The sequence below is a fragment of the Cucurbita moschata genome, unplaced genomic scaffold (assembly GCF_002738365.1).
Source record: "Cucurbita moschata cultivar Rifu unplaced genomic scaffold, Cmos_1.0 Cmo_Scf00020, whole genome shotgun sequence".
Taxonomy (NCBI): Eukaryota; Viridiplantae; Streptophyta; class Magnoliopsida; order Cucurbitales; family Cucurbitaceae; genus Cucurbita; species Cucurbita moschata.
In genome coordinates, this window is record NW_019268536.1 from 4,413,393 (window position 1) to 4,427,856 (window position 14,464).

General features: G+C 35.1%; 1 protein-coding gene across 1 annotated transcript in view; it reads left to right on the forward strand.

The window, feature by feature from the left end:
- Window positions 1-11,415: 11,415 nt before the first annotated feature.
- The window catches only part of LOC111457484 (uncharacterized hydrolase YugF-like), a 5,447-nt gene continuing 2,398 nt past the window's right edge, over window positions 11,416-14,464 (forward strand). Inside the window, exons 1-6 of the mRNA XM_023099698.1 lie at window positions 11,416-11,972; window positions 12,788-12,882; window positions 12,980-13,077; window positions 13,197-13,246; window positions 13,451-13,546; window positions 14,012-14,101. Coding sequence (XP_022955466.1) covers window positions 11,769-11,972; window positions 12,788-12,882; window positions 12,980-13,077; window positions 13,197-13,246; window positions 13,451-13,546; window positions 14,012-14,101 — 633 coding nt within the window. The 5' untranslated portion in view covers window positions 11,416-11,768. The remainder of the gene's footprint in view (window positions 11,973-12,787; window positions 12,883-12,979; window positions 13,078-13,196; window positions 13,247-13,450; window positions 13,547-14,011; window positions 14,102-14,464) is intronic.

Genomic DNA, 14,464 nt, shown 5'->3' on the forward strand with positions numbered 1-14,464 from the left:
TCAATGTCTCAATGAGAACGAAAAGAAACACGAATAATAACGTGATATATGCGTCTATATGTAACATACGGGAGAAGTAATCTATGCTCATACCACCTTGAGGTCTATCACCTTCTGTGCTTGGTGTCTTTTTGGTCGGGATAATAACATTTTTAATTACTAACATGGATAATAGGGCTAGTCCACATCCATGAGAGCAATTGGATCCTTTCCTACCTTATGAATAACTTCGAATGGTCCATAGTACTTCCACACCAGTCTTTAGTTCTTGATGCTTTGAAACGGAATTGATCTGAGATCAACTTGATTAGATCTCTATCTCCATTTTGAAATTGTCGTGGTTGACGCTTCCAACCAACCCTTTTCTTCATCCTTCTTAATGGTCTTTTAGAGTGAACCCAAGTTACTTTGGAGGTTTGTCTCCCCCTTCCATAAAGTTGTTGGCTTGGAGCCTCTCCCCAGCATTTGGGTCATCACTGACATGAGTTGTTAAGGGTCTAATGAACCAAACTGTCAACAAGTAATTTAACTACAGGTAGAATTTAACTAGCTCAAGTTTAGTATCAAAAGAAAATTTCTATCACTATGAAGTATGTAAATATGAAATTAAAGTATTGGTATGAAAAAAATTACTAAGAGGACACTATAATACAAGAAATTGGTTAAATATTGATCTAGTTGATGGAAGGAACCAAGCCGGGAAGAAAGTGAGAAGGTTGAAATTAAGGAGAGTTAAGTATTTAAGGTTTTACAACCCTAGTGTTTACATAAATATTGATTTCAATGAAGCACATGAGCTACAAACCTACTATAGGAATTCTTTTGCTCATGACATTTTAGGAGAAGGTACAATACGACATGATAAAGTTATGTATGAAATTTGGTGACCATTAGATTATGATAAAGGGGCTAAACCAAGGGTAGGCGTAAAATGACCAAAATATCCCTATAATTATGTACCATTGACTTATGACTAAGGTGACTTCTAAATGACATGAAATTTGAAGAGAAATTTTATGTCGTAGTTCAAAAGAATTATACAAAGTTATAAGGCCATTGAAATATTTCGAGAATTTAAACCAAGAATTGGAGTGGTAAATGAACATACCCATGTAAGAATTCTAAAATGTTTTCAAAATTCTTAAGGATGTGTTAAGAAATTTTTTATGGGACTCATTTATGACCTTAAGGGTAAGTATGTGAGATCTCAAGAGAGGATTAAAACATGTTTGAAGTATGAACTCTATGGTAAATGACGAAACTACCTCTAAAGACACTTGATAAGAAATTAAGGTTTATTATGTATACCAAGTTAGAAAATATGTATAGAAAACTTATTTGTAAGTATCTTGAGTTCTACTACATACAAGAATATCTATTAACTTATGCAATATCAATCTTAGAGGAGAGTTTTGTTGGATACTTTAGCAACGTTTGGAGTGTGTGACTTGAAGGATAAATATACATATAAACTAATCAAGTCATGATCGAGTTTAAAGAAAAAACAAGTCACTTTGAAAAAAAAAAGTAGAAAGGTTTGAATTAAGGCGGAATATTATATCAAAGTTGTTCCAACGTTAATATCAACACAAGATATTGATTTCAATAAAAAGCCTGAAACTTGAATCTACTTGCCATTCTTAAGAGTATGGACAAGACAATTTAGCAAAATTGAGGTAGATCGAGTCATAGGCACATGAACTACTAAGTCAGGACTTCACACTCCTTAGCATTTGTTCTGAGAGTGCAGTAGCTGTAACGATCCGAAATTTTCACATATTTAGAGTCGCCACTAACGTCTCATGCTCATCTATAATGCGGAAATATAACTCTTACATGAACATCATTTATAACGTAAACTTCGAAAAACGTTTAAAACAACTTCTTCTCTGGAAAACACAGCCATGGTCTTGCGTGTTTAAATACAAAATACTAAAACTTAGAGATAATAAATACAAAAACAAAATTATTTAAAACAATGGAATGCAACACAACCTATTCTAACTTAAAACTAAGAATTTAAATATGAGTCTACCCTATGCACATGCCATAGTCTCTGCTCGCGATGCTGCTGTCCTCCGTACAAGTGCGCCTTGCCTTTACCTGAAAAATGATGTGGCACACGGCCTGAGTATTTTAAAGAATACTAAGTGAGTGGCCCCACTATAGGGGCCATGCAAATGCAAACACATGCAATCATGATTTAGGGACCTATCTCTAATCATCTTAGAGGTGGCCTCCAGTCTCGGACAAATTGGATGTGTAGTACTTCCCTACACACGACTCACACGTGCGAGTGTGAATCTCCAGGGCGCTCGCACACCCCCTGGACCATCTGGTCAAGCTAATCTGTAGCGACGTCCGGAGGTCAGCGGAACCCCATAGTGTCATGCGCCTCATGAACACCCTCATCTGTGTGCGTTCGCACCTGTGCGCATTCATGATCATCATACAGTGCGCGTCCGCACTCATCATCTCTAGGGGGAGTAGCCCTATGCTTATGAACATACAATATGCATAAGGTCCCTCTAAATCCATCATAATGTCTCTTCTGACACAACCCTCTAGTCTCATCTCTTTGTTACTCTAGGTAACACATACTCGTGGATATTTATATTAATATCATTTTCACGCTCTTAGGGTTGTGTCCTATGTCGATCTAACGACATGATGCAATATGGCACTCATCATCATATAGCATGCTCAATATGGAAAACATCATCATATTAAGGTAAATGTCACGCAATCATCATACTCATCATATTGCCACAAAGTGCATTAAACATATCAAGTACGACATTGATCAATATATATATATATACTGAGCACATCATCAAGTATCGTAACCCACACATCATCATAACTCATATACCTCATCGTACGACATAGTTCATACATCATCGTAAGTCATACAATTTTTAGTCTGTCCTATAGTAAGGCCACTTACCTAATTAGCTTATACGGGTGTCACCAATTTATCCTTAATGAAAGTTCGATTTTTCTCTTTGTATCCAAGCCAACCTATATGAATCCATGGCATCAATTTCATGTTCAATTCTCTTAATCTTACCATGGTTCATGTGCTAAAATTCATGCGAGCATTAAAGACTTTGCATGGATAAAGTCTTGGAACGTTGTAATATACATCTAAGTATATATACATATTATATATATATTCTATTTATATTAAGATTTCATTTTGTATTTTTATTTCGCATGACTACTTTTTGTCTTCTGATATTCGTTCTGTACTCTGATTTTTCTCCCAATTTTTGTTCAAGACATATTCTTGACCAATTTTTAATCGATTCTTACTTAATCATATTATTGGTAAATTCGGATCGATTCCTACCTCCAACTCTTCTTTTTCTCTTTCTCTGTTATTTTTTTATTTTGTATTTTGGCTTTATCTGTATTCTCTCTTTTAGTTCTTTTTTATTATTTATTTTCTCCGTATGCTTTCTCTGTATTTTATCTTTCAGTTATTTCCTATTCTCTTTATTTTTTTCCCTTTTTCTGCATTTCTTCCTTTCTTTCTTTTCTTTTGATTTTGTCTCCTTATTTCTTTGTTCTTGCATTTATTCCTTCTTTTTTATTTTGTTTACCGTATTTGGCATCCTATATATATAGTTTTTTTTTGTTTTTTTTCTTTTGATTTTGTTAAACCCTCTCTCTCTCTTCCATTTGTATTTTTCTTCTATTCTAATTAATTCTTCATTCCAAATTTTTCCTTTATCTTAGTTTCCTTTTTTTTCCTTTTAATTACAGATATCATAGATAAATTTTTCTTACCAAATTTTTCTTTCTTATTTACTTGTTATTTTTTTTAAACAGAATCTTTTCTTTCTCAAGTAATTTTTTTTAAACAGAATATTTTCTTTCTATCTGTCCTGTATTTACTCTTATCTTCCATTTTTTTTACTCTGTTATGTATTTTTTTTATGGACAAATATTAGCCTCAGTTATGGTTAATTTTCTGACCAAAATCTAAATAGATGGGCAAAGAACAATAGATCTGATTCTGATTAATTAGACAAAGGAAAAGGAGGATAAATGAAAAAGCTATATGAAATATCACATACAGGAATAACCAAGCAAGATCTCTCTCCAATAATTAAATCCCCAGCTCTCCTTGTAAATCTAGTTTTTTTTTTTTTAATTTTTAATTTTTAATTTTTAGGAACCACCAATGCATCCAGTATTCTGATATTGATGAGTTGGCTGAGGAGAGATAGTTGGGAGAGGAAGAGGGGAGTGGAGGGTAGTTTAGGGAAAATTATTATTTTAATTATTTAATTATTATTATTATTATATTTTTTTTGGGTCATTACAGTAGCTCTGGTCATTAAGAGGAAAGAATTGGCCCACGCCGTGATATATTGAACATCAAGAGCTTTAGAAAGTTAAGAAAATTACTAGCCTTAGCCGTAGTATAAAGATGTGCGGGGTGATATATAGGTTAGCAAAGTGTAATGATGTTATGAAGGGGTAACTAATTAGAGTACTAAGGCAACTCAAAAAGTAAGCATCGTACCTCATATCTACGAAATAAACATGAGATTGTTTGCCTCGTCCTTAATTTGGATGTCTTGACTCACGTCATAGATTACAGGTCCTTACAACTAGACGATGACCCAAGTTATGAGAAAAGGCCAAGAAGAATTTTAGCCGAAAAAGTGGAGGTCTTGTGTAGAGGCAAATGGTTTTTACAAAACCATTAAGCGAAAAAAAACTATGGGAAAATAGAAGAAGAGATGAGGGATAAAGACCCCGAATTTCAAGATCGAGACACTTTCGAGGACAAAAGTTCCTTTTAGATGTGTATGATATAATAATCTAAAAATTTAAAGAAAAAAAAAAACAAAAAAAGGAAAAAAAGTGGAGGGAAGTGTTCCACATTGTTTAAAACTGAGATACTGGGGGTTGGCCTCGGGGTCCCTCACTTCATTTTATGATCTCACCTGAAAGGTTCGAAAATAGTAGAATACATTTTCTGACGACTCTAGGCACGTATTTTGGCTGATCCGACTTAGGCCTAATATGCTCGGGCCATTTTCTACTAGTTTCAACTCTTCAATCTTCGAAAGTGTTTAAGGTTAGTATGACTACCTTTAGCTAGTTTAAATTTTTGGAGTAAGTTTAAAGTATTTATGCAAAATTAGGCTTAACTAGTTTAAATTATTAGGAGGAGGTCTAAATTATTTCATGCAAAACTAGGTGAGCCAATTTCCATGGTAGAATTCTAATTTATGATGTTGAACTCCTTAGACAGAATTCAATTTCAAAGAGCAGCGTTAAGCTAGCATCAAGGAGTCATAGTAGTTTTGGCCTACACCAACCAAGTTAGTGACCCTATTGTTGGTTTGCTTATAATTGTATGCTAAATGATGACATGTGCCCGTGGCTTCACACGTGTCATATGCTCGTATATGCAAACTGTTATGAAATGATGTGTATATGATATGATACGTGAATCTTATGATGTAGGTGACAATATGATATGTTAAGATATGATATGTTTGAAGGCATGCTTGAGTTATGTTATGTGACTGTTATGATATATGATATGATATGACATATGTGCATGATTTTGATTGTTACGTTTGAAGGCATGATAAGTTTATGATATGGCATATGTGCAACATGAATGATATATGATATGATTGATTTGAAAATGAAAAATTGATATAATGTACAACCCCGATATACGCATGGAAAACTATCATAAAAATTTTATGATTTGAAGGAAGATGCTAGCGTGGTTGTAATAACAATAACAAAAAAGGAAAAAATGTTAGGACCTCATGTATCGGGGAATACCCCTTCTTCTTTTATGATAGTATGGACACGTACGCTACGAGGTAGGAAAACGATCATTATGTTTTACCATAATGCTGCCATGATGGTCGTTATTCCTAACGGGTGTCTAGCATCAACAACTACCAGAGAATGCTCACTCAACCGGTGTGGGAACCTACTGGTGGGTCCATACTCGCACGTGTAGACCGTGTGTGGAAAATTAAGTACACATCCAATTGCCCGCTTACAATAGCCGTCGTAGGAAAATAGATTGATATGATAGGTCTCACTCATGATTTGTATGTTCTTACATTTAACCCGAATATTTCTTAAAATACTCAAGCCATGTGGTACTTCTATTTCAAGTAAAGGCAAGACCTCCTTGTACCGCTTATGACAAAATTGCAATTCGAGACCATAATACATGTATAAGGTAGTTACATTTATTTTCTTAGACTTTGGATAAGATATGACGTTTTTAATTTAAATGTTTATTTATTTCATTTAGTATTGTGTCGTTTTAAAGATGTTTTCGAACACGTAAGTCCATAGCAGTGTTTTAAGATGATATTTATGTTTTATGATGGTAGCGACTCTAGGTTAGTAGAAATCTAGGGTCGTTACAGTTTGAGTATTTAAAAGTGTAAGGCACAACTTTGGGGCTTGACTCTGATGATGTTAAAAAAAGGGCAATTTTTCGCAAACTAAAACAAATAGAATTTAAAACATAAAATATAACATATTTACATTATTTCAAAATATAGTTCATACATAAATAGTTAAAACACAAAATAAGAAATGGACACAAAATATTTAAAAATGAAAGAGATTGTGGAAGGCGGGTGAAGCTTGTCTATGACACCGCTCAGAGTCTGCTCCCGACTTCGACTAGCTCCTTATTTATCTGAAAAACATTGAAAAATATGAAGTGAGTACAAAGACTTAATAACTAGCCTACTTGTAAGGTACCACACTCCTTATTTTGTTTCGGTTTTGCAAGTACTTAGGCCATTTGGTTATGTTCTTGACTGGTGGGTTCAGCCTGAGGACCTTGGTTCTTCGTTTCTGAGGTTTCAACCTTGGTTATGATCTAGGAGCCTTAGTAATAAGGTTCTCTTGTCTTTAGAACTTGGATCTTGATCCATGTTCTAGTTTTTTATCGTTGTCTCATTCTTGGTTACTTTTTATGTTCTTGGTTACTTTTTATGTTCTTGGTTTGTTCTCCAAGACACTCCCCTAGGATTTATGGTACTATTCATGAACCTCTAACAATCTATTTCCAAGGCTTCATACGTTCTAAGCGACAAAGTCTTAACCTATATCCAAGTCTTCATGTGTTCCAAGCAACGTAGTCTGAACCCACATCTAGGGCTTCATGTGTTCCTTGTGATACGATCTGAAAATCTATGCCCAAGTCTGAACCTATGTCCAAAGCTTCATGCGTTCCAAGCAACATAGTCTGGACCCACATCCAGGACTTCATGTGTTCCCTGCGATACGGTCTGAAAGCCTATGCCCAAGGCTTCATGCATTCAAAGCAGCATAGTATGAATACCTACATTCAAGGCTTCCTATGTTCCAATCAGCGTAGTCTAAAAACCTACATCTAAGGCTTCTTACATTCCAAGAAATGTAGTCTGATCCTACAAATAAGGCTTCATGTGTTCCTTGCGATACGACTTGAATACCTATGTCCAAGGCTTCATACGTTCCAAGCAGCATAGTCTGAATACCTACACACGTTCTTGGGGTTAATTCTTTTCGTGGTCTTCTACCAAAGAAATCCTTGGATGTGTAGAATCAGAATGGGATGGGCCTCACTAGGTGAATTCTCCGGTAGCCTCAAATTGGATTTTAAGATTTTCCTTGAACTTCTTCAATGGCAGACATGATTGGGGGAATGAGTTTGAAACGTTTTCAACGCTTCCTTTCTTCACCAAGCTCGTAGGTAATATTGTTTAGAAGGTGTAGGAACAAGTTTGAAGATCAAATTTGGAAGAAATTCAAGAGTAGGAAACCAAAAATATCAAAGGTTATAACTTGCAATTGAGAGCTGGACTTGAAACCTCTAGAATTGTTTTGATTTGAAGTTTGTATTTTTTTTTATTAGAAATACCCTCTTCTAATCTGTGAGTAACTGACTTCTAATTTGAATTGTGGCGGTTGAATGTGATGAGGTGTGTTTCCTCTAGAACATACTCACATTTAGTGAAGATCCAATAGTTAAAAATAAAGATACGGAGGATTTTGTGACGACAACTCATTGTAGCAGATCTGATTTTCTAATCTGTGGAGGATTTTTGTGACCACGACTCATTGTAGCAGATCTGATTTTCTAATCTGTGGTATTTTCGTAATTTCAACAAAGTTCAAGAGTATTTTAATAATTTTTTATTTTCTGAATATTTTATTATTTTATTGAAAAATCCAAACTTTTCTAAAAACTTTTACCCTTTCTTAGGTTATTTTTTTCCTTCTTCACCATCTTGAACTTTCTCCTCCATAAGTTTCTTGAAAATAAAAAAAATAGATATTTTCTTTATTTATGCTTACTTGTATGACTTAATCTTATTTGAGTTATCCTAATCCCACTTCGAGTATTACAAAAAGTACTCAATAAGTAGCCTCACTTTCGAGGATAGGAAATGAAATTATATGCAATCATGGTTCAAGTTCGAGGCATGATTGAATGTGTAATACATCTCTACACACGATCCACGCACGCACGCATGAACCCACCAAACGGCCCATATATGTACCATTAGGCCTAGCTAGGAGCTAATGCACGCTCACGTTGCCAGAAGCCATAGAGGGAAAGGAGAGAGTATCATATCATGGTGTATGCATATGTACTAATCTTACTAAAGAAATGTACCAATGCTCATTACATACAACATGCATGAGGTCTGATAGTTTAACATCATGGTAGATAGTTATGATAGAAATTATACTTCTATTTCTTTCATGACATAACGTTCCTATGAGACATGTATACATATACTTGATGTATCTATCATGGTTAACATATATTTCTCATCAATGTTTGATAGACATAATATAAACATGCTATCATAACATACCTCGCGTGACATGCCAGAAGTCCATGCATCATATAACATTCATGTTATAAAGTAACATAATCATGACATCATATCATACCTAACACACCATAACATCATAAAAATATGATATGGAAAGGGCCCACATGAGACATGTTATTCATATACCACATAAGTCATCCAACCAAGTTTGTGGGTGTTCCGAGAGTAAAACCGCTTACTTGGTTGACCTAAGTCGAAGTTGCTAATGTTTTGAGTTGATGTTCGATTGATCCTGCCTGTCAAGATTTGGTTCCAAAACTAAGGTTCAGTTAATGTGTAATCACAAAGTTCAACCACGACAAGCTTCAACTTCCTTTCTTCATTAAAATTGTTGCAATCGAAAACATGCTCAATTTTGCTCTCATATTGCAAATACTCTTCCCAACTGGCTCTTCCTTTTTCTCTCTCATATTTGTATTCCCTTTTAATTCTTCTTAGTGCTAAAATTTCTCTACCTCTTATTTTGCTTCTTCCTCCCCTCGACCAACATCTCTCCCTCCCCTAGGACTATGCCCAACTAATAAGATTGCATTATCATCTTCTTCATTTTCAACTCCTTCCTTCAAGATAACTTTCCTTTCTTGAAAATTACCAAAACCTATTTCAATTTGCTCCATCCATTCTGTCAAGATATTAATAACTTCATTCAATGTAATCCCAGACTTATGCTTCTCTCCACCTAACTTCACTATCTCCCCTCCAGTCCCCCGTCTTGATTCATGATTGTACAAAAAGTAGTTAAATATGATTAGGACCTCACACACTCAACTCACTGATTTTACATTCAGGAACACTCGTGTTTATTACACAAAAAGGTAGGCTATTGAGAAAGGGACTAAATTATGATCAAGGTAGGCTAATATAGGGATAAAGCAATCATTATAGTAGCGAGTTATTCAAGCCAATCAAGATAAGGTAATTATGAAACAACAACAAAATAAAATAAAGAGAGCATCAAACAAATAAGGGACACAAATATATTTTTGGTAAAATTGCATACCGAAAATGAATTTAAAAAAGAAAGGTCATTGTGATTTTGACTAAATGCCCTTGCCCCTCTTACCTATCAAATATAAGAGAATAATTAACTTTTATTTTTTCAGGGCAAATTCAAAAGTTATCTTCGAGTTTGAATTAGGAAAGAAAATATCAAGTACAACGGTTATAGATTTAGACAGTTTTGAAGTTTATTTGATCTTCAAATAAACGTGCAAATAGTCTAATAAATGGTAGGATAATTTATAAACACAATATTAAGAATCAAAATTCTAGATGTTTTTTTTTTTTTTAAAGATCGAAATATGATCTTTAGGAAGAAGGGTGGAAATGACAACAAGGAAATAAATAGACGCACTTGAAGAACTGTAAACTCGGTCTTGAATCTTTTCTTTCCTCTCCTTTCATTCCCTTCCTGCAGTCAAAGTGATAGTGGCTGTAGCATCCACCGGTAATGTGTGTGTGGAAGAGGGTAAGCTTTCTATGTGGATGGGACGTATCAACACCTTTTGCATATTTCTTTGACTTTTAAAGAAAAGATCGAGGAATAATATTGATTGTGTTGGGTCCTGAGGACCAGGATGGCCGAAGATCAAAACCAAAATGTGCCAGGGGTTGATCATCGAAGCCAAGACAATAACTCAGAAGGAATTTGAGCACTGATGTAGCTAACAGCCACCTTCATAGTCAGCGACGGACTGGGCACAAGTTCCCTGAAAGGGGGCGCCAAAGAGGGTAAGAGCCTCGTTGCACTTGTACCCTGTCGCACCACGAGGTGCTGTCAACGAGTCAGGTTGTCTGGGAATATAGCCCCAATCGGGTGGTAAATTATGTCCAAGGCTAAATATAGGGGAGAGACCGATAGCAATTAGAAGTAAAGATGAACAATGATACGACTAAAAGATAAAATCGATTATAGAGTAGGCCACGTTGATACAACTGATACCAAATTGATAAGACTATCCTAATCCCAGCCCAATTATCCAATTTTTTATTGAAGCAAGAACCCTTGAATCAAAAGAAAGTAACATCTCCTGTCTATAAAATTTGAAATCTGATAGATAAAACTAGAATTAAATTATTAAGATCAAAGATCTAGGACCAAAGAAACCTTGTTCTAAATTAAGTCACTCCACAATCCAAGTTTGAATGACTCAGATGCAATCTGCCGCAAGAATTATTTAAAACTTAAAATGACAAAGATGAAAGTTTGAACTTGAGAGCTCAATTTCATTCTTAGAGTAAGCCAAAATCAAATTTATGATAACTAGGTTTATGAATGGATGGTTGATGAAAGTGATGTTTTCCCATAGGTTATTAATGATTTCCCAATTTTTGTTTGACATTTTTGAATCCAAATTTTCTTAAAAAGGTACCCTTCCACAAACTTTTTTTCAAGTTATATTATAAATGTTTCAGTCTAAATTACATATTTGTGTTAATATGATAGAGAACAATAAAGAAGCATTAAATTGACTGAAAATTCTCAAAACAACTATTTATCTGTTTTATCTGCCATTATTATTTTAAACTAGAATTTGGCCAAGCCTAATAGAATAGTGTTCTTCATTGTCAATTCCGCCTCCTAATCCAACCTGCAACCATGGTGTTTTCTCGTAAATGGTCCAATGGAAACCGTCCACGGCTGCTTCGAATTGCCATTTTTCTTTGAGGTTCGAGTTCTAAAAGCCGATAACAGAAGCAGAAGAAGAACTGAACTGACGCATCTCGCGCTTGTGTAGATCTAAATCAGGCGCCAAGGCAGCGTGCAGTGCGAGCTTGTTTTCTTCCTTCTACTTCCATCTTCTCTTTTCAGGGAAGTTGCTGCATGCTCTATTTCCATTTGTTTACTCCGCTTTTAGTCGTCAAATCATGACTCTGAAATGGTGCTTACCCTCACTGTCGCTTCACCAGCTTACGAGAACGCCAATGGCAGCGAAATGTGAAGGCCTTGGCCTTGGAGGAGTTTTATCCGATGGAAACTCTGGAGCATTCCCCTCGTTTCTTCCTAAAGAAGTCGGTAAAATCAAAGATCCATTTGCCAGAACCATGGCTCGCAAAATCGAGAGGCTACCGGTAAAATGATTTTTTCTCTATCCTTTTCTTGTGTTTTCTTGGACGAAATCAATGGTGCATTGATCTCGCAACGATGACTTTGCTTCTTCAGTTTCTGATTCTGTTTCTTTTTTGTTTTGGGTAGTTTTGTTTTTGTCTGCCTTTTAATCGAGTGGTTTGAACATGAAACTTGTAGTATCTGCCTTTTTAAACTGCGTGCTTATTTCCGGTCGATTTTTGACAAGGAAGGCCAGCTGTAAGAATCGTTTGCAATGAAAATTTTACTGCTTAAAACTGGACTCGAAAGCAATTAGCCGTTGTACAGTTGGGATTCCATCACGAGAGATTTTGGATATGGGTATTCTCTAGCTTGTGACTGGTTGCTTTCTCAATCCTCTGTCATTTCTCTTGTTCATTGAAGATCCTTCGCCTTGAGTATATTGTTCTTTAGAGCAACTGTGATAAGAAACTTCCCTTGCATTACAAAGAATGCAAACAAGCAATATAACGCAAATTTATGTTTTGAAATCGTCAAATGGTTAAGGATCTTAACTCCGTCTCATTTCGGAGCTGATCAGTTCATCTACAATGGTATTCAAGTTTGTTGTTTGTCTTTAGCTACAGGATGGCACGTCCATTGTTTTATTGATATACAGAGTTGTATTTTTAGATATCATTCATCTGAATCTCTCATGTAGTACTCAATAACGACTTTTCTTACGCAATTGATTTTCTCCAATTTCACCTTGCGCTTCAATTCCTGCCCCTTCTGTCTTCAAGGTTACTACCAAGCCGAAGCCTGCACAACGATTCTTTATACTAGTTCTTTTTTGCAGATGACATTATCTGAAACTCGCATTATGAGCAGCTGCGTTAAACCAGTAATAAGAAGTGAGAAGAATCCGGTGGTTCTACTCCATTGCTTTGACAGGTATATTATGGAAGTAACGAGATTTTTTAAAATTTTTTTTAATATGTACTCTTTCCATTTAACATGATATGTGCCGTTTATTTTTGTCCATGCACAGTTCTTGTTTGGAATGGAGTTATGCATTTCCTCTGCTTGAAGAGGCTGGTTTAGAAACGTGGGCTGTCGATGTTCTTGGATGGGGCTTTTCTGACTTGGGTGGGTTCATTTAAGAGTTATTATTCATTTGGTTATATTTTCTTCTGGTTACTAGTATTTTATAAACTGTAAAAAGGTTTCTCACACATATGTTTCCTGATTTTACTTATGCATACTAGATAGTCTTCCACCATGTAACGTCCAAACAAAGCGTTCTCATCTTTACCAGGTAAATCACTTTACCCTTTTACCTTCGTTTGTTTTAGAAAGATTATTGGTTATTCAATGTCTCCATTTATCCATGTGTTCTTTACGTCTTAAAAGTGCTTATAATTTGAGAATTAAAATTCTTTGTGAAGTTTTATTTGTTGTAATGGTTTGAATTTCGCAACAGTTGTTTTAGGCTGTAATTGAATTTTAAATTGGGTTTTAGTTTTGGAAGACCTACATCAAGAGGCCAATGGTGTTAGTTGGACCAAGCCTTGGAGCAGCGGTTGCAGTTGATTTTGCAGTTAATCATCCGGAAGCTGTAAGTGTAAACTTTATATCTAGCTTAAGAGTAATTCAATGATCTTGACGATTTGTGCATGAAGAATGTGAGTAACCAAATGAGGCCTACAATCAGATTTAGGGCCTTCTCACACAAATTTCCTAAACAAATGCTTGTGTGCATTGTCAGCAATTTCGTACCTATTTTATTATATTTATATCAGATGGAGATTTATAGTTGGAAACTGGTTTATTAACATCATCCCTCATGATGCTTTCTAATTCATCCTGATAATATATACTTGCCAAATCACAATTAATAGTTTATGTGAAACATAGTCTTTAAACTTACAGAAATGATGGTCCTTGGAGCCTTAAAATTCTTGATCCTGAATCATCCTCCAGGCTACTAATATATTGTTGATTTGTAATGTTCCTTACGCTTCTTAACTATTTCTTTGTGAGCTTTTAGTTGTGAATTTTTTTTCATGATTCTGTTTCACAGGTGGAAAAGCTGGTCTTGATCAATGCTTGTGTGTATAGTAAATGCACCGGGCACCCTACAAAGCTGCCGAAGGTGGTGGCATATGCTGGGGTAGGCCTCCATGGCACACAACTTAGTACATGCCAGTAATTAATATTCCATTTCTTTTCTCGTACACTTCATCAATGTACAAATTACAATTTAACTATTTTAAACGACTTTTGGAAGATGATAAATTGGCGGAGTCAACAACTTTTTAGCCTTATGCTCTTCAAGTACTTAAGTTTCCAACTCTTCAATTGTGTCATGAAAAAATATTGTCGGAATTTATGTAACATAGTAAAATACATATGCAGATTTGAATTTCCTTAATCTTCATAGATCAAAAGGCTTGTTTTGGGAAGGATGGTAGAGCCTAAAGCTTGTATAGCACTGACAGTTTTTTTTTTTTTTTTTTTTTTTTTCCAACGAATT